The 18,091-nt window shown below is 44.0% G+C and overlaps 3 protein-coding genes and 1 long non-coding RNA gene across 8 annotated transcripts in view; 2 read left to right on the top strand and 2 right to left on the bottom strand.

Annotated features, from left to right (window-relative positions):
• Positions 1–650: 650 nt before the first annotated feature.
• Positions 651–4,179, bottom strand: LOC117441703 (eukaryotic translation initiation factor 5B-like; the record flags this gene model as incomplete). The annotated part of the gene is made up of 5 exons (XM_034077743.2): positions 4,042–4,179; positions 1,877–1,987; positions 1,727–1,790; positions 1,545–1,649; positions 651–1,122 (listed from the first exon to the last, which is right to left on the bottom strand). Coding segments are annotated over exons 1-5 (787 nt in total), but the record flags the coding sequence as incomplete, so codon positions are not given.
• A 2,244-nt stretch (positions 4,180–6,423) lies between these two features.
• Positions 6,424–10,500, bottom strand: lipt1 (lipoyltransferase 1). Of its 4 annotated transcripts, none has more exons than XM_034077748.1 (4): positions 10,436–10,500; positions 7,697–8,617; positions 7,399–7,620; positions 6,424–7,162 (listed from the first exon to the last, which is right to left on the bottom strand). In XM_034077748.1, exons 2-4 carry the CDS (start codon positions 8,592–8,594, stop codon positions 6,780–6,782), a joined length of 1,503 nt encoding a protein of 500 aa, XP_033933639.1. In that variant the 5' UTR covers positions 8,595–8,617; positions 10,436–10,500; the 3' UTR covers positions 6,424–6,779. The 4 variants fall into 4 exon arrangements, with proteins under 4 accessions (XP_033933639.1, XP_033933636.1, XP_033933637.1 ...); XM_034077745.2 differs by lacking the exon at positions 10,436–10,500 and adding an exon at positions 9,167–9,378; XM_034077746.2 differs by lacking the exon at positions 10,436–10,500 and adding an exon at positions 9,173–9,378.
• Positions 10,501–11,259: 759 nt separating this feature from the next.
• On the top strand, positions 11,260–14,468 carry LOC117441706 (required for drug-induced death protein 1-like). Its single transcript, XM_034077749.2, has 2 exons — positions 11,260–11,562; positions 12,838–14,468. The coding sequence occupies exons 1-2, from the start codon at positions 11,353–11,355 to the stop codon at positions 12,967–12,969; spliced, it is 342 nt and encodes a 113-aa protein (XP_033933640.1). The 5' UTR covers positions 11,260–11,352; the 3' UTR covers positions 12,970–14,468.
• Positions 14,469–15,694: 1,226 nt separating this feature from the next.
• LOC117441704 (uncharacterized) overlaps positions 15,695–18,091 on the top strand; it is a 4,508-nt gene continuing 2,111 nt past the window's right edge. The window contains exons 1-2 of one of the 2 annotated variants that reach the window (XR_011642845.1): positions 15,695–16,318; positions 16,905–17,094. This is a non-coding gene — a long non-coding RNA (uncharacterized lncRNA). Of the gene's footprint in view, positions 16,319–16,709; positions 17,095–18,091 lie in introns of those variants that run through there. The other variant, XR_011642844.1, reaches the window with a different exon arrangement.

The raw sequence follows: 18,091 nt of genomic DNA, 5'->3' as shown, positions 1-18,091 counted from the left end.
GATGTCCGATCCGATCACGTGATTTTCAAAAGATCGGAATCGGGAGAAAAAAATCGGGGATCGGGATTTTTTTTTAATATAAAATATTTTTATTTTATTTAATGTTACAAAACAGAAAGGACCATGTTCACGTCTGAAAGTCATCCTGAGGCCTTAGCTTTGGTTTAAAGTTACACAACATCATGCATGTGTTGCTTCTTTGGGCTTGTTTTCAGACCTGCTTATCCCTCTGAAAGCAGCAGAGTGGGCGCAGTGTCTGATAGCAGCAGCAAGCTAACGAGAGGCTACGTCCAGCTGGGGACTCGGGAGTCGGGACAGAGAACATGTCAGGAGTTTGGAAGTATTATGAAATTGAAAGCCAAGGCGGTGTAACAGCCAGATGCAATGTTTGCAAGGTGGTGGAAAGAACAGAGCTACGTTCAACACGACCAATCTAATTGCATTGCATAAAGATCGGATCGGGAAAAATCGGTATCTGCAGATTGTCAAAATCAAATGATCGGAATCGGATCGGGAGCAAAAAAAGCTGATCGGGACATCCCTACTGAACAGTGTGTATTAATACACACGATACACACAGCATCCCTACTTTCTATAAAAAAGAACATAATACTTTTTATATAATTATCTTTCCTTCCTGTCCGTCTCACCTTCTCCCATAGGCTCCGCCTCCTCCTGCTCCTCGGCCGCTGCGATTGGAGCAGCCTCCTGAGGGGGCGGGGCTTCTGGCTCCTTCTTGGGCTCCACGCTGCCCTCCTTCTCCTTCATCTTCATCCTCTTCATCCTCTCCTCCTCTTTCTTCTTCTTGTCGCGCTCCTTCTTCTCCGCCTTCTTCTGAGCCGCCGTCTTCATCTTGGATCCTCCTTCCTCCTCCTCCTCTTCATCACTGTCGACCTTCATCGCTCTGCCTTTGTTCTTCTTCTTCTTGTCCCTCCTGGAGGTCGGCTCCTCCTCCTCTTCATCATCAGACCCTTCATCCTCTTTCCCCCCTCCTCCTCCTCCTCCTCCTCCTGTCTTCACGTCTTCTTCAGAAACAGACGTTTGTTTTTTGGTTTTGAAGCGAGAGATGTTGCCATCGTCAGAGTCGGAGGGAGGAGGAGCCTGAGGAGCAGGAGGAGGAGCCTGAGGAGGAGAAATGAGATGAAGAATATTTAAGTAAGAAACCTGTAAAATCTCAAGCGCTGAACAAAAACACCGAGAAACTCATACGAGATAAGTCAGCTCTGGATCCGTTGTTGTTGTTGTTGTTGTTGTTGTTGAGTCTTTTCTTTGTATTTTAGAGTTTTTCTTCAAAATAATAAACTATCATTTCCTCGTAAATAAATATATTCCAGTTTCTTTTATTTATATAAAGTTCTATTTATTTATTTTGCGTCGCGCCCTGGCAGATATAGCCGGTGGGGTCACGGCTGACTTTATTATTTTGAAGAAAAACTCTAAAATACAAAGAAAAGACTCAACAACAACAACAACAACAACAAACTGCTCTTTCTTTACCAGGAAATAAATTGAACTTTTTAGTTTTCATCTTAAAGAATTCGAACCTTCTTCTCCTCTTCCTCCTCCTCTTCCTCAGCGCCTCCTTTCTTCCCCTTCCTCGTCTTCTTCTTCTCTGGTTTGGGAGGCTCCACCACCTCCGCCTCCTCCGTCTGGACAAAGACAACAACAACAACAGGTAAACAATGTAAACAAACAAACAAACAAACCGGAGGGTTTCCCAGCTTACCTTTGCTCTCCCTCCGTGAGCCTCCAGAGATAACTCCTCCAGCTCCTTCAGGACCTCCTCCTCGCTGCAGGAGCACACACACCAGGGTCAACAACAACAACAACAACAACAACAACAAGAAGAGGAGGAGGATTAAAGATGGCGGCTCACTCGTAGTCCTCCTTTTTCACTCCTTTCTTCTTCTTCTTCCCTTTCGGCTCTTTGGAGGGTCCTTCGATCTCTGCAGCGAGAGCATCGAGATCCACGCCGTCATCTTTGGCACTGCAGAAGAGAGGGGACTCTTTAAAGTAGAGACACCACACACTGATATACACCTGAGGACTCTTTAAAGTAGAGACACCACACACTGATATACACCTGAGGACTCTTTAAAGTAGAGACACTACACACTGATATACACCTGCACATCAGCAGGAGAGGACTCTTTAAAGTAGAGACACTACATACTGATATACACCTGCACATCAGCAGGAGAGGACTCTTTAAAGTAGAGACACTACATACTGATATACACCTGAACATCAGCAGGAGAGGACTCTTTAAAGTAGAGACACTACATGCAGATATACACCTGAACATCAGCAGGAGAGGACTCTTTAAAGTAGAGACACTACATACTGATATACACCTGAACATCAGCAGGAGAGGACTCTTTAAAGTAGAGACACTACATACTGATATACACCTGAACATCAGCAGGAGAGCACTCTTTAAAGTAGAGACACTACATACTGATATATACCTGAACATCAGCTGGAGAGGACTCTTTAAAGTAGAGACACTACATACTGATATACACCTGAACATCAGCAGGAGAGCACTCTTTAAAGTAGAGACACTACATACTGATATACACCTGATCATCAGCAGGAGAGGACTCTTTAAAGTAGAGACACTACATACTGATATACACCTGCACATCAGCAGGAGAGGACTCTTTAAAGTAGAGACACTACATACTGATATACACCTGCACATCAGCAGGAGAGGACTCTTTAAAGTAGAGACACTACATACTGATATACACCTGAACATCAGCAGGAGAGGACTCTTTAAAGTAGAGACACTACATACTGATATACACCTGAACATCAGCAGGAGAGGACTCTTTAAAGTAGAGACACTACATACTGATATACACCTGAACATCAGCAGGAGAGGACTCTTTAAAGTAGAGACACTACATACTGATATACACCTGATCATCAGCAGGAGAGGACTCTTTAAAGTAGAGACACTACATACTGATATACACCTGAACATCAGCAGGAGAGGACTCTTTAAAGTAGAGACACTACATACTGATATACACCTGAACATCAGCAGGAGAGGACTCTTTAAAGTAGAGACACTACATACTGATATACACCTGAACATCAGCAGGAGAGGACTCTTTAAAGTAGAGACACTACATACTGATATACACCTGATCATCAGCAGGAGAGGACTCTTTAAAGTGAACATAATATGTAGTTCCTCCTCTTTCTCTCTGTGGACAATGTGAGCTGCTGACTCGGCCCTTTCCTCACCCCGTGCCCCTCACTCCTAACTCCTAACTCCTCACTCTCATTCAAGCTGAAATAATGTGTGTTTTCTTCATTATATACTGAACTAAAAAGACAGCAACGAATTTATTTTTTAAATGTTCTCGTTTATTTATTTATGTGTACAGGGTACATTTAGTATTTTCTCTTAAGACTCCATACAAGAAATATTCTTCTTCTTTTTATCACAACATAATCATATTCCACAACAAGGCACGTGGAGCCTTTACAGCTCATCTGGACCACTTTGTTCAAGGTTACTAGAGCAGGGCATGTGCTGCTGAGGTTACCTGTGATGTTTACCTGTGGAGAAGCTAACAGGTGTTGCATCAGACTGGAACACACAGCTACCGGGACGGGATAGTTTAAACAGTTGGGATAAATAAAGCATATTTCTATCTATATGTTGGTGTGTGTGTGTGTGTGTGTGTGTGTGTGTGTGTGTGTGTGTGTGTGTGTGTGTGTGTGTGTGTGTGTGTGTGTGTGTGTGTGTGTGTGTGTGTGTGTGTGTGTTGTGTCATTTATCTGAAGGAGTTGTAAGAGTGTTTTTAAAAAGGCTTGACTAAATGTCACATTGTGATAGGAGATAGACATGCTAACAGTTAGCTTAGCATCTTAGCTCCCCCTCATTGTACCGCCTGTTAGCATGTAGCGTAGCATGTAGCTTTCCACTCGCTGTTGAACAGGCGCCCTGGCGGTTAGCAGCTAAGCTAACGCAATGCTAACAGTCCTGTCCGCTGTCAGGTGTCTGTGAGACCCTCAAATCGTTACCTGTCCTCTCCGGACTTCTTCTGTTTTTTCCCCATTCTGCTTCTGCTCCGGTGCTCCGGTTGCTCTCCGGTTCTCTGTCCGTTCAACGACGGATTCACACACACGCACACTGTCACAAAGATCGTCTCCTGCTTGGGCCGCAGCAGAGGTCTCACTCCGCGGATTCTTCCGGGACCAGAGAGAGCAGAGAATGCGCTGCCGTTACCATAGAAACAAGGACCGCTAGAGAGACGGATGATTAGTTACAACATATTAAAAACATACAATAAAATACAGAAATAATACAAATTGAAAATGGCCATTAACAGCGAATATATACAAAATTACAATAAAATAATATATATATATATGACTTGTAATTAAGTACATTTGAATTCAAATTAAATAATAAGAAGAAGAATATTAAAAATAAAAATCAATGATAAAAAAGTATAAATAATAATAATTAATTCAATAAATGAATCTTAATGCTGTCCTTCCATTACATATTTAAATCTGTATTTCATTTATTGTCCAGAAAATGAAATCCTTTTAAAACATTCATCCCAAATACATTGTAAATGCAATTTAAAGGGGACCTATCCACTTTTATACATAAATATGTGTCCCCGGTGCGTCAGGGAACTCACGCAGCGTCAGAAAACCCTCTCTTTTCCTCCGTACCCAAATCCTTTAAAAACGGAAGTACAACAAGCGGATACAGATTTCCATCGGAACTGACGTGTCCATCCGAGGTGACATCGGCGGACCCACAGAAACAATACCTGACGTGTTTTGGACGTAATCTCGTCTTTGTTTACATTAGCAAGCCTCGCTAACACTCAGAGCTAACCTGCACTGGAGAGCACGTGTTTAAAAAGCAGGAAATAAAAAAGGAAGTCACCTCGTGATAAACCTGCAAGAGAAAAAGCATTTGAGCTCCATTCTGTTTCAGAGATAATCCTTGATGTGGTTTAGAACAGGATGGCGTTTTCTCACAGCAGAATTTAACTTTATCTCCGGGAGAATAGAGAGGCGAAGTCACGCCCATCTACTTCCGGTCCACGGGACCTTATTTCTGAATAATCATGAAGTCAATGGACGGAGAAAACGTATCTTTCGATCCCGTTTGAATCGTGCCACGAGTTACACACACGATGTTTGTCAATTTAAAAAATCATTTCCAAGTCAAAAAAGTCACAGTTTGTCGTAAAACTGTTGAAATATAAGACTATGAAAAATACGCAACTAGAAAGACTACAAATCCCAGAGTCGCGTGAGTGATGTCACGACTGTGTTCCTCCACTGAGAGATAGCTAGGATCAGATCACTTAACAAGATGCCTGTGTGCGTAGTGCCAGGCTGTTCTTTCGCTTCGACACTCTATTCTGATCAGGCATTAGCTCCGCCTCCTCCTCTTCTTTCTTTTTTTCAAGCTAAGGACCCAAGATCCGCGTTTCTCTAACAGGGCTTCAAAGAGGGGTTTGAGCAGAAAGAGGCGCGGCTGCAACGGCCGATCTGTTTGGGACTTTGAAAAAAGACTTCACAGACATGTTCTGTATTCTCTTATCAACATGGGAGTGAACCCAAAGACCTGCACCGCACGAAGACCTGCACCGCACGAAGACCTGCACCGCACGAAGACCTGCACAGCACGACCGCACGAAGACCTGCACCGCACAAAGACCTGCACCGCACGAAGACCTGCACCGCACGAAGACCTGCACAGCACGAAGACCTGCACCGCACGAAGACCTGCACCGCACGAAGACCTGCACCGTACGAAGACCTGCACCGCACGAAGACCTGCACCGCACGAAGACCTGCACCGCACGAAGACACATTTATACAAAACGTTTTTTTTTATCATTTGACTGTTTTTGGAATTATTTTTATTCTTTATTTATTTTCATTTTCTACAATCTGATGGAATGTAGTCCCTGGAGAATCGGCGGAGTGATACCTCCCTTCTGAGGCAGAGATCCGCTCAGCAGCGTGGCACAGAGGGGGTTCACTGCGCATGCGTGCTGCGACATGAGCAGTCTGCTGAGCGTCACGCTTTCATTTAGACCCAGAATAACATATATAATAAAAAACAACAAAATTACTTTAATAAATTAATTAATAGATTAATTATAAAAAAAGTGTGAAAACGGCAGAAATTAAGCTCACCTTTTTAAAGTATTCATGTTAGTGTTTCATTACTTAACTAAATGGAAAGAAAGACCTTTAAATAAAACACATGTTTATATAATATATACTTTATATATTTGTGTACATGCGTTCATCTCAATCGTAGATACTAATACTTAAAGTCGGGACGTTTCAGAAAAACTTTAAATATTATTTTATTCAAACATTTAATTTTCTTTTTTAATTATAAATAATAAAAAACCCAGAAAATGTTTTTAAACAGAATTTCCTTCATTTTATTTCACATTCAGATATTTTTCCTTTTACTCTCAGGTCACACAACGTGTCCCGTGATATCAGACCGGTCTGGCGCTCAGTGGTGGAGGAGGTAGTGTCTTTCGTTTCCAAGGCTGCCGGTTCAATTCCCACCCGTGCATAAGATGTTATATTGCAGTGCGATCACCTCGGGATGAACTCCAGCTTCTCCTCGTTCTGTCCGGACGCATCAACGGTCTAACTGTGTGTCGGTATAAACAGACTTTATATATTTATCTCCGCACACAAACTGAAAGATTGACAATAACGTTGATAAATAAAAGATTTATTTCCTGATCAGTTCTCGTGTTTCATCCCAACGCGTTGATGATGTCGTCACAGAGGACCTTCGCTCCGTGCTGCACCCCCCCCCCCTGCAGCAGGCGTGCGCTCAGCGCCGCGGCCGCATGCCTTCTGCAGAACTTCTCCCCGCTGAGCGCGTCCGTCACCGCTCCGATCAGCCTCTCTGGGATCCGGTCCTCCGGGAGGCTCAGCTCCACGTCTTCCATCCGGCCGCGGACCACCTGCAGGCTCAGGTGACCCCCCCCCGGCAGGCTCGTCTGAAGGCTGAACTTCGGCGTCTTCCCGAACGTCCAGTCCCAGCCGCGCAGATCCTCCGCCGCCGCCAGCACGCCGGGGAACGCCGAGTCGTCGGACGGGTCCACGAGCGAGGGCGCGGCGCTGAGGCCGAACTCTGCGGAGAAAAACAACAAAGATTCGTTTTTATTTCATTTTTTATTTTATAAAAAAATCTTAAAATCTTGTGAATGTTGTTCCGACTGTTGGTTGCTATTTATTGTGATTTATTATTTCCCCATATGTATTTATTTATGTTCCGCATGCAGTGTGAGCAGCTGTCCACCAGAGGGCGCCCCCTCTCTCCATTCAATAGCTCTATTAGCATGCCCATAGTTACATGCTCTCTCTCACCTGTGTTGAACTGCACCTGCAGCGCCTCCATAAGCTCCTCCCACTTCAGCGAGGGGGCGTGGTCACTCAGGTTAGCGACAGGTGAGCGGACGCTGGGCGTGGCGTTGCTATGGATACCATCACAGGAGGGGCGGAGCATCGAGGAGAGAGAGGCTCGATCGGCCGAGTGCAGTAGAGTCAGGTGGTGGTATGACGACTTCCTGCTGAGACGAGACGCACTTCCTGTCTCACAGAGGGATACTTTAGATATGTCCTCCAGCGATGCAACATATCGAACAACACGCTTAAAGAAACCCACCTGAGATCTTGAGGTGTCCGTTGAGCACGATGTCCAGCCGCTCCGTGGCTCTGACGTCCAGTTGTGGGCGGAGCCTCTTCAGAGCGTCTGTCACCACCTTCAGGTTCCTCGGCCTATCATACGCCTGCTTGGAGCTGAAGAACGTTGCGTTCAGGTTCCCCAGATCGTGGTAAACCGCGCCGCCCCCGCTGCGTCTCCGAGCCAGAGGCACCCCCGCTCGCCTCATCACGGGAAGGTCCGCCTCCATCCAGGGGTTCTGGTGCCGTCCAATCACAACAGAGGGGCGGTTCCTCCACAGCAGCAGGAGGCGGAGCTTCTGCAGGTCCAGGTGGGCGTCGATCCACTCCTCCAGAGCCAAGTTCTGGAAAACATCTGTGGAGAGGGAGAGCAGAACCAGGCCTGGGGAGGAGGAGCCTAACAGGGTGGAGGAGGAGTCTATCAGGGAGGAGGAGCCAATGAGGGAGGAGCTGCTGGAGGAGGAGCCAATGAGGGAGGAGGTGGGGGCGGGGCTACTGGAGGAGGAGCCAACACGGGAGGAGCCAATGAGGGAGGATATGGGGGCGGGGCTACTGGAGAAGGAACGAACCAGGGAGGAGCCAATGAGGGAGGAGATGGGGGATGAGCTGCTGGAGGAGGAGGAGCCAATGAGGGAGGAGGTGGGGGCGGGGCTACTGGAGGAGGAGCCAACACGGGAGGAGCCAATGAGGGAGGAGCTACTGGAGGAGGAGCCAATGAGGGAGGATATGGGGGCGGGGCTACTGGAGAAGGAACGAACCAGGGAGGAGCCAATGAGGGAGGAGCTACTGGAGGAGGAGCTGCTGGAGGAGGAGCCAATGAGGGAGGAGCTGCTCCGGGAGGCCCCGCCCAGAAGAGACAGCGACCTCCTGACGGCCGACATCACAGATCCTCTCCGTCCACCATCTGAGAACATCATCAGATCGAGTTTATTTAACGTGACTTTACGAACGTAAACACACGGAGAGAAATGTTATAAATGTATTATATTTCCAGGTAATTTGATAAAACATATTCTGATGATCTTTATTACGGTTAATAACAACTAGCCCCACCGTTATATAATCATGTCTGTAACTATTTAAGATATAAAACAGTTTAAACAGTTTAGATTGAAAACACGTTTCTTTGTATTCTTTACCTTGAAATAAAAAATATAAAATCCAAATCAAGTGGGAATTGTATTTTATTAAAGCCGCTCTCTCGCATCAGCCAAATGGATGAGAAGAGAGAACACAGGAAATCAATACAAACACATTTGATATGTTTACACTTTAATAACAATAACGATAGTTTAGCCTCTCTGTGTGCTAGCATTAGCTCCCCGTTAGCTCCTCTGTTTCCACACAAAGCTAGCGCTACCGTTAGAACGTGTACTTTAACTAACAGCCTTTAACTAACAGCCTTTAACGAACAGTTGAATGAGTACAATTCAAATACACGTAAAGGACAGACTTTGACCTGAAGCGAAGACGAAGCCCCGGAGAACAAACACAACATCCGCTTTGGAACTTCAAAATAAAAGACGCGACCGTTCTACTGAGAGAGAACGCAGTGACTTTAGAGCGGATGTGCTTTTATTCTGAAGGGGAAGTAACTTGATCGCCTCTGACCTCGGTCCCACACTCAAAAGGCTCCGTGCTGTTCTGTAACCTGCGTTGCTCTTACAAATAATGCAGCAGTTTATTAAATATTATATATTTAGAGCTCAAGGTTTATTTATAGAAAACAGCTACTAATATAACACATACTAAATACTCATTAACATGTGAGTATTGACTTTAACATCTATTGTTTTCAGGTTAACTTGAATGTATTAGTCACTAAACTAATCTAACTGCTTAAAACTGTGACTTATTTTGGTCAGCTTTAATAAAATAAAATTACCATTAAAAACATTTAATAATATACAATTTAAAATGTATATTGAATTAAGAGTAAATTACTTTAAATATTATATTACATGTATTTATACATTTGATTAAATTAATAATATATACATTATTAATTATATTAAATGTAAATTATTTTAAATATTATATTAAACATATATTCACTGTACATTTCATAAAATATTATTATATTAAATAATATTATATTAAATGTAACACATTATATTTTGTAACCTTAGCTTTAAATAATCAGCTTAAAGTAGAAATAAAGGATAATTCATTAATAAGAACATGTGTGTGTTTAGAAAGAGTAGAAACATATATAAAACTATGAATAAATGCTTGTGTTTGTCCTCGTGTGTTTCCTCTCAGTGGAGAGGCCTCTCTCAGGTATGCAGACATGTTGTCTTTCTTAATAATCCTCCGTCTCTCCGCCTCTCCGCCTCCGGGTAACACTTTATTAAAACTCCCATGTCAGGGCCATTTCTACTAATCATAGTTCCATGGTTGAGGCTTACTAGAATAGATTCACTAACCCAGAGAATAGATTCACTAACCCAGAGAATAGATTCACTAACCCAGAGAATAGATTCACTAACCCAGAGAATAGATTCACTAACCCAGAGAATAGATTCACTAACCCAGAGAATAGATTCACTAACCCAGAGAATAGATTCACTAACCCAGAGAATGCCAAACGACTCAGAGTATACAGTCGTAGTCCAATGCCTCCATTAAACTCCTTTGTTTACATCAAGAACATAGTGACATCACACTCGCGCTCCTATTGGCTAGCGCTCCAACACATTGTACGTGGCTAAGGGGCTAATACCTTCCAGAAACTCGACACGTCCTTCTGGTTCCTGAGACTCCGAGGCTCTGTAAAACAAACAGCACGAGGAGATCAAAGCAGCAGCTAAATGCAAACACCTGCAGCCGCTCAGGAGACACCTCTCTACCAACGAGTGCGGGCCATACGGACAGTTCCTCTGGGTCCGAACTCCTGCAGCCGCTCAGGAGACACACCTCTCTACCAACGAGTGCGGGCCATACGGACAGTTCCTCTGGGTCCGAACTCCTGCAGCCGCTCAGGAGACACACCTCTCTACCAACGAGTGCGGGCCATACGGACAGTTCCCCTGGGTCCAAACTCCTGCAGCCGCTCAGGAGACACCTCTCTACCAACGAGTGCGGGCCATACGGACAGTTCCTCTGGGTCCAAACTCCTGCAGCCGCTCAGGAGACACACCTCTCTACCAACGAGTGCGGGCCATACGGACAGTTCCTCTGGGTCCAAACTCCTGCAGCCGCTCAGGAGACACCTCTCTACCAATGAGTGCAGGCCATACGGACAGTTCCCCTGGGTCCAAACTTCTGCAGCCGCTCAGGAGACACACCTCTCTACCAACGAGTGCGGGCCATACGGACAGTTCCTCTGGGTCCAAACTCCTGCAGCCGCTCAGGAGACACCTCTCTACCAACGAGTGCGGGCCATACGGACAGTTCCCCTGGGTCCAAACTTCTGCAGCCGCTCAGGAGACACACCTCTACCAACGAGTGCGGGCCATTCGGACAGTTCCTCTGGGTCCAAACTCCAGCAGCCGCTCAGGAGACACACATTCCTCTCCTAAGCCTGCTGCAGTGCACTTCCTGTCTGCAGGCTGTAATAAGGCCTGACTCCTCCTCAGAGCAAAGTCCTCCTGCTGAACACGAGGAAAAGGAGAGGAGAAGGAGAGGAAGAGGAGGAAGATGGGAGCTCAGGATCAGGAGGAAGAAGCTGCTGTTCCGACAGAAACCAAGAAGAAGAAGCAGACGTCTAAAGAAGTTTGTTTCTCCGTGCTGCCCGACAGATACGAGCCTCTGATCGAGGAGGAAGAGGAGGAAACACAGGAGGAGAGGAGGAAGAGGAAGGAGGAGAAGAAGAGGAGGAAGACCAAGAGGTACAAGAAGATCAGGAAGGTAGGAAACAACCATGACCTTTGACCTGATTCAATCATAATGTGGTGGTCAATAAAAACATCAAGGACAATAGTTTAAAATGTTTTACGGCTGTTTTTGTCGAAATAAAAATAAATAAACAATCATTTTGAAAACAAAAGTAATTTAGAATTGAATCCAAACAGAAAACCATTCAAACATTTCAGATTCTGTTAAAGGAACATTTATTAAAAATATCAGAAGTAAAGCAGATATTTAAATATAGATTCAATATAAATAAACATATATAGTAATTAAAATATAAAAATGAAATAAACTTTACAAAAAACTATAGAAATATAACTTTAAAAATACAGTAAATAAATATAAAATATGAGCTGAGCCCTGACAGGCACACAAATCATTTAACCCTTCATTTTAAAATATATCATACATATTTAATATAATAAAAAATGCTAAAAAATAATAACTGTTTAAATCTGACAAAAGAACATTAAATAAAAACACCAAAAGTAAAGTTCTGCGTTTGTTTACATAATTTAAAATAGGTGATTAACGTCCTGCTTGAGTTCAGCAGGTAAACAGGGGGTGTTTCTCAATGCACTCCATGACGTAGCATACTTGAAATAGTGGCTCTGGAGGATCCTTCCTCGACATTGAGAAACACCCCGTAACTCAGAACTTTTGTTGGACCTTCGACCCTCAGGACGACGCGTCAGTCTGACAGATAACACCAGACCTCTGACATACCACCGTGTACAAATACTCTGTCACAAGTAAAAGTACACTAAGTTCGAAAATATTTGATAAAACACAAATAAATAAAAATACATAAAAAGATTCTTTAGGATTCATCGTCTGGGAAACATGGATTTAAACAAAAATAAATCCAGCTGAAAAATGTATTTAAATATAAACATATAACGGAAGTAATTATGAATTAAATTATAAATCAAATATAGAATAAAATAAAGTTATATCCCAGTGTGTAAACAATTATATCTAATGATATTAATACAAATAAATACATAATAGTTTGTATAAAATATTATTAAAGTATATATCTGTATTAAAATATATATATATATAACACATCTTATAAATAAATAAAATAAATACATATCACATTGTGTAAACATTTAAATAAATTATATATTAAAATAAATAAATTGATGTATAAAATAATAGTAAATGATTATTATTTAATTAAATATGTTGGTAAAAAGCTTCTCTGATGTCTGTCTGAATATACACTATTGTTACTGAATGGATGTGCTTGTCGTCCCTTCCCGGCAGAACGTGGGGAAGGCGCTGCGCGTGAGCTGGCGCTGTCTGGTGCTCGGCCTGCAGAACATGGCGGCCGTTTACTCCACTCCGTCCTCCGCTCTGTCCACCGTGGTGAGCGAGGTCCAGAGGAGCAAAGCATGATGGGACATGGAGTCCCCTGAGCACGGACCTGTAGTTCCTTCTGTGGCCTGCTGTGTGTGGAGATTCTTCCTAATGTGGACGACCTTTAGCATGTGTTAGCATACAGCGGTAATTTGTATGTTCTCGAGGGAAACCTATTGTGTGACGTGTCACAACAAAAACATTTCTATTTGCAGGAAGGATAGTTAGCTGTTAGCAGCTGGTGTTTACTATGCTTGGTTCAATAGCATGGCTAACAGCTAAGGCTAACAGAGGCTTAATGGGAGGTTCCTTTCAGTGATAACTGGTATGTTTAATGTTCTCGAGGAAAACCTATTCCATGCCGTGTCACAAATACATGTATATGTCAAGTCAATAACACGTTATTAATCCCTCAAGGGGCAGCAGCTCATGAGCACACAGGAAGAACACACACAGACACACCGGGAGCACAGTGTGGATCATTGCAATGTACACCATAATACTTCAAAGCATCACAATAATAAATAAATCATCAAGTTAAAAGCCTTTTCAAGAAATTACAAGTTTGAGTGCAGAAGGGATGAATGAATAGAAAAGCGATCAGTCCTTTGAGCAGGGAGAGCACATCTTCGCCCTGAAGGCTACAGGCGAGATTCATGTGAGAGTCCGCGACCTGGAGAGAACACGACCTGGAGAGCTCGCGACCTGGAGAGTCCGCGACCTGGAGAGTTCAGAATGCTCTCTGCTTTCTGCAGAACCTGCTGGGTACAGAAGGAGTTTCAGTCTCTCTGTTTCACGCCGATGTCCTTGGAGCAGGTCTCAACGTGCTGCTCAGGCTGTTCCTGTCTTTCAGTGGGAGGCTGTGGAACCAGCTGATACAAGAGAAACACATGGAACCAGCAGATACAAGAGCAAACACATGGAACCAGCTGATACAAGAGAAACACATGGAACCAGCAGATACAAGAGAAACACATGGAACCAGCTGATACAAGAGAAACACATGGAACCAGCAGATACAAGAGCAACAAATACGGCTCTCAATAAATGCTTGTTAAAAACGACCTTCAGCAGAAGAGATAATTAGCTGTTAGCTGTTAGCTGTTAGCAGCTGGTGGTTCATGCTTGGCTAAACAACATGGCTAACAGAGGTTCAATGGGACGTTCTGTTCAGTAATAACTAGTATTTTTTTGTATATGTATTTTATGACGTCGCAAATACATTTCTATATTAGCAAACAAACCGGACCAAGAGAGCGATGTGTCCCGTGGGAAACCAAAAGTTTACCTATTTACGACACAACTATTAAACAACAAACACACAAATATGCACAAATGATCTGTAAAGGTACATTGTATTATTATGTCAAGTGTACTGCACGATTACTTAGTTGCATTTTAAATATATTTTACGTAAATCATTAACACATTGCAAGTCAGCAGAAGAGCAAGGTAGCTAGCCTAAGGTGACCAGATGTTCTAAATGAAAACCGGGGACATTTTGAGTTTTGCGGTCAATAAAACATCAACATATCCAATTGTCTTCACTGCTAAAGAAAAAAGGGGGACACTTCTGGTTCAATGTAATTCGAACATTTGAACTGTTGGATCCAAACAGAAGGACGATAGCTCAAATGAGACTTCAGGTCTTTTATTTTGAAACTCTACATCAGATTGTCCTGATTCTCTCTGAGTGACGAGATGGGGTCTCCTGCTGTCACCCTGGAGTGAAATAGGTATTTGATTGACTTCGAATGACTCTTTGATTATGGACGCTTTCCATTAAATAATAATCTAAATACAGATGGACAATAGATCTAATCTGAGATTTTAAACAGCATACATTTTAAATTGTGCTTCAGAAAGTAATGTTACTTTAGGAGTGTTGTGAGATGGTGTGAACATCAATTGAAATAGTCACCCAGTGGAAATGTCAGATGTGTCTTCATAACTGCATCCTTACATTCACTCAGTTATAATGTGGTAGCTATACGTAGTTTGTTTTACATTATTATTAATCACATTATATAGGACACATTTCTTAATTTAAGCTCCAGTATATATGAATATGTTTGGTGTGTTTTGTAGGTATATTTGTTATTGACCGAGTAGACGCTTTTATTTTGAAGGCGGTTTTTACAGGCCTCTACCGTAATGCAGAGGATACTCGCGCACCGCAACACAACGTGCGGGATGTCCTGACCGCAGTCTGTTCACCCAGAGTTTCCTCACATGAAACGTTTTATTTCACCTTGCTATGTGCTTTTAACGTATATTAAAAAAAACAGGGACATTTCCGGGGACAGTTTCAACCGGGGACAGGCCAATACAAACGGGGACGTCTAGCCCTAAGCTATCAGCTGTTAACGGTTAACGGTTAACTTCGAGCGGTTAGCCGTTAACTGCAAGCTGTTGGTGATGTGGAATCCTTGTTCCTGGAAGTGTACTCCCTGCTTGGACAAAGTCCGTTTTTTATGATTTGTTGAGTGAAATACTTAGAAAACTATTCTTGTTTCCAACAACAACAGGTCAGCGTGATATGAGAGTCAGGAGGAACTTTGGATCCATGGCAGAGAAAGAGTGTGTCATTATGGTCAAACCAGATGTTATCAGCCAGGTGGGTGGGGAAAGAACAGTGTGTGTGTGTGTGTGTGTGTGTGTGTGTGTGTGTGTGTGTGTGTGTGTGTGTGTGTGTGTGTGTGTGTGTGTGTGTGTGTGTGTGTGTGTGTGTGTGTGTGTGTGTGTGTGTGTGTGTGTGTGTGTGTGTGTGTGTGTGTGTGTGTGTGTGTGTGTGTGTGCGTGTGCGTGTGTGTGATAGCTCTTAGCAGTTGGTGGCTACTTTGCTTTGCTAAATAACATGGCTAACAGCTCAACCCAGTCTCACGGCATTTCGTGAATCTATTGATTCGTGTTCACCAACACGATTTTAAAAGCAATGTATTTCTGTTGGTACCATGTTTCGTGCCGGCAGCAAAGAATAACACATTAGAAGGAAACAACGATGTAAAAAGTACAGATTCCGAGGCTCTGAGCCCATTTCTTTTCCTCGCACGCAGACGGCAAAAAAAGTCAGACATTATACGATTTAAAATAAGAACACTAATCGCGGCTTGATATTGAGTAAGAACATGTTTTTATGAACCCCACGGCTTCCGGTCTTCCACGACCGACCGGACAAAAAGACGCAGGCACGAAACACACTAGAAATCATCGTGTGACACGAAGACAAGGGGAAATCGTGTCGGTGAACACGAAGCGAGAGATGACATTACTTTGGCTGCAACACGAAGTGCCGTGAGACGGGTTGAACAGCTAATGCTAGCAGCTAATGCTAACAGAGGCTCAGCGGGAGGTTGTCTTCAGCAACAGCTGGTAATAACGAGTAAAGGTATATTATAGCGTCTTCAAATGTAGTCTTTTGCTACATTTAAATCTCTACTATTGACATTTTTCTCACTGGAAATTCATGCATTTAAAAACCTTCTTAATGTTAAAGTTTGGTCAGTGTTATTAAGTATTTGTTTGTTAATCAATTTAATGTACCTTATTATTATTTTCATGTACTTTGTTGCATGTTGTTCCTTTCTGTGAAACCTGCAGTGTTAAGGTTTATCAAATAAATGTACTCGAAACTCGATCTGCCTTCTGTCTTACACATGTTTACATCCTGAATATACCTTTATTTAAGTTTACAGAACTAACCTTCCTACTCGGGTAAACCATGTCCCTGACAGACCTCCACCCTTATGAGGAGAAGTGGGCTGAAACTTCACTGACTTAGAAGTGTGTGTGGCTGACGGGAGCAGCTGCTCTCTCACACACACACACACACGCGCACACACACACACACGCACACACGCGCACACACACACGCGCACACACACACACACACACACACACACACTCTCACTCTCTCTCCTGGAGGAATGGCAGCAGCATGGCTCTCTCCTGACATGTTGGACTTGTTTTTGTAGCCCTCGTCGCAGGATGTCCCCTCTGCAGATCTCCCTTTACTGCCGCCTCTCCCTCATCTTCTTCTTCACCTCCTTCCTCTTCTTCCTCGACATTTTCACGGCCGCCATCGTCGCCGAGACCTGTCCCCATGGCAACGGCACCGAGGTCAACCAATCGGAGGCCGGCACAGAGAGCGGGAAAAAAAAAGACGTGAGTGCTGGAGAGTTCCTCTAAACCTCTTTTTGAAAGTAGACGTGTGTGTTTGTGAGGCAGAGTAACGATGAGGCAGAGTAACGATGAGGCTGAGTAACGATGAGGCTGAGTCACGATGAGGCTGAGTCACGATGAGGCTGAGTCACGATGAGGCTGAGTCACGATGAGGCTGAGTCACGATGAGGCTGAGTAACGATGAGGCTGAGTCACGATGAGGCTGAGTAACGATGAGGCTGAGTCACGATGAGGCTGAGTCACGATGAGGCTGAGTCACGATGAGGCTGAGTCACGATGAGGCTGAGTAACGATGAGGCTGAGTAACGATGAGGCTGAGTCACGATGAGGCTGAGTAACGATGAGGCTGAGTCACGATGAGGCTGAGTCACGATGAGGCTGAGTAACGATGAGGCTGAGTCACGATGAGGCTGAGTCACGATGAGGCTGAGTAACGATGAGGCTGAGTCACGATGAGGCTGAGTCACACGATGAGGGCTGAGTCACGATGAGGCTGAGTACGATGAGGCTGAGTCACGATGAGGGCTGAGTCACGATGAGGCTGAGTCACGATGAGGCTGAGTCACCGATGAGGCTGAGTCACGATGAGGCTGAGTCACGATGAGGCTGAGTCACGATGAGGCTGAGTCACGATGAGGCTGAGTCACGATGAGGCTGAGTCCGATGAGGCTGAGTAACGATGAGGCTGAGTTCACGATGAGGCTGAGTAACGATGAGGCTGAGTCAGATGAGGCTGAGTAACGATGAGGCTGAGTCACGATGAGGCTGAGTCACGATGAGGCTGAGTCACGATGAGGCTGAGTCACGATGAGGCTGAGTCACGATGAGGCTGAGTCACGATGAGGCAATTGAGGTCACTATTGAGGCTGAGTAACGATGAGGCTGAGTCACGATGAGGCTGAGTCACGATGAGGCTGAGTCACGATGAGGCTGAGTAACGATGAGGCTGAGTCACGATGAGGCTGAGTCACGATGAGGC

The sequence above is a fragment of the Pseudochaenichthys georgianus genome, unplaced genomic scaffold, assembly GCF_902827115.2.
Source record: "Pseudochaenichthys georgianus unplaced genomic scaffold, fPseGeo1.2 scaffold_1926_arrow_ctg1, whole genome shotgun sequence".
NCBI classification, from domain to species: Eukaryota; Metazoa; Chordata; class Actinopteri; order Perciformes; family Channichthyidae; genus Pseudochaenichthys; species Pseudochaenichthys georgianus.
Note: the sequence above shows the minus strand (reverse complement) of the source record. Positions and strands in the feature narration are given on the sequence as shown.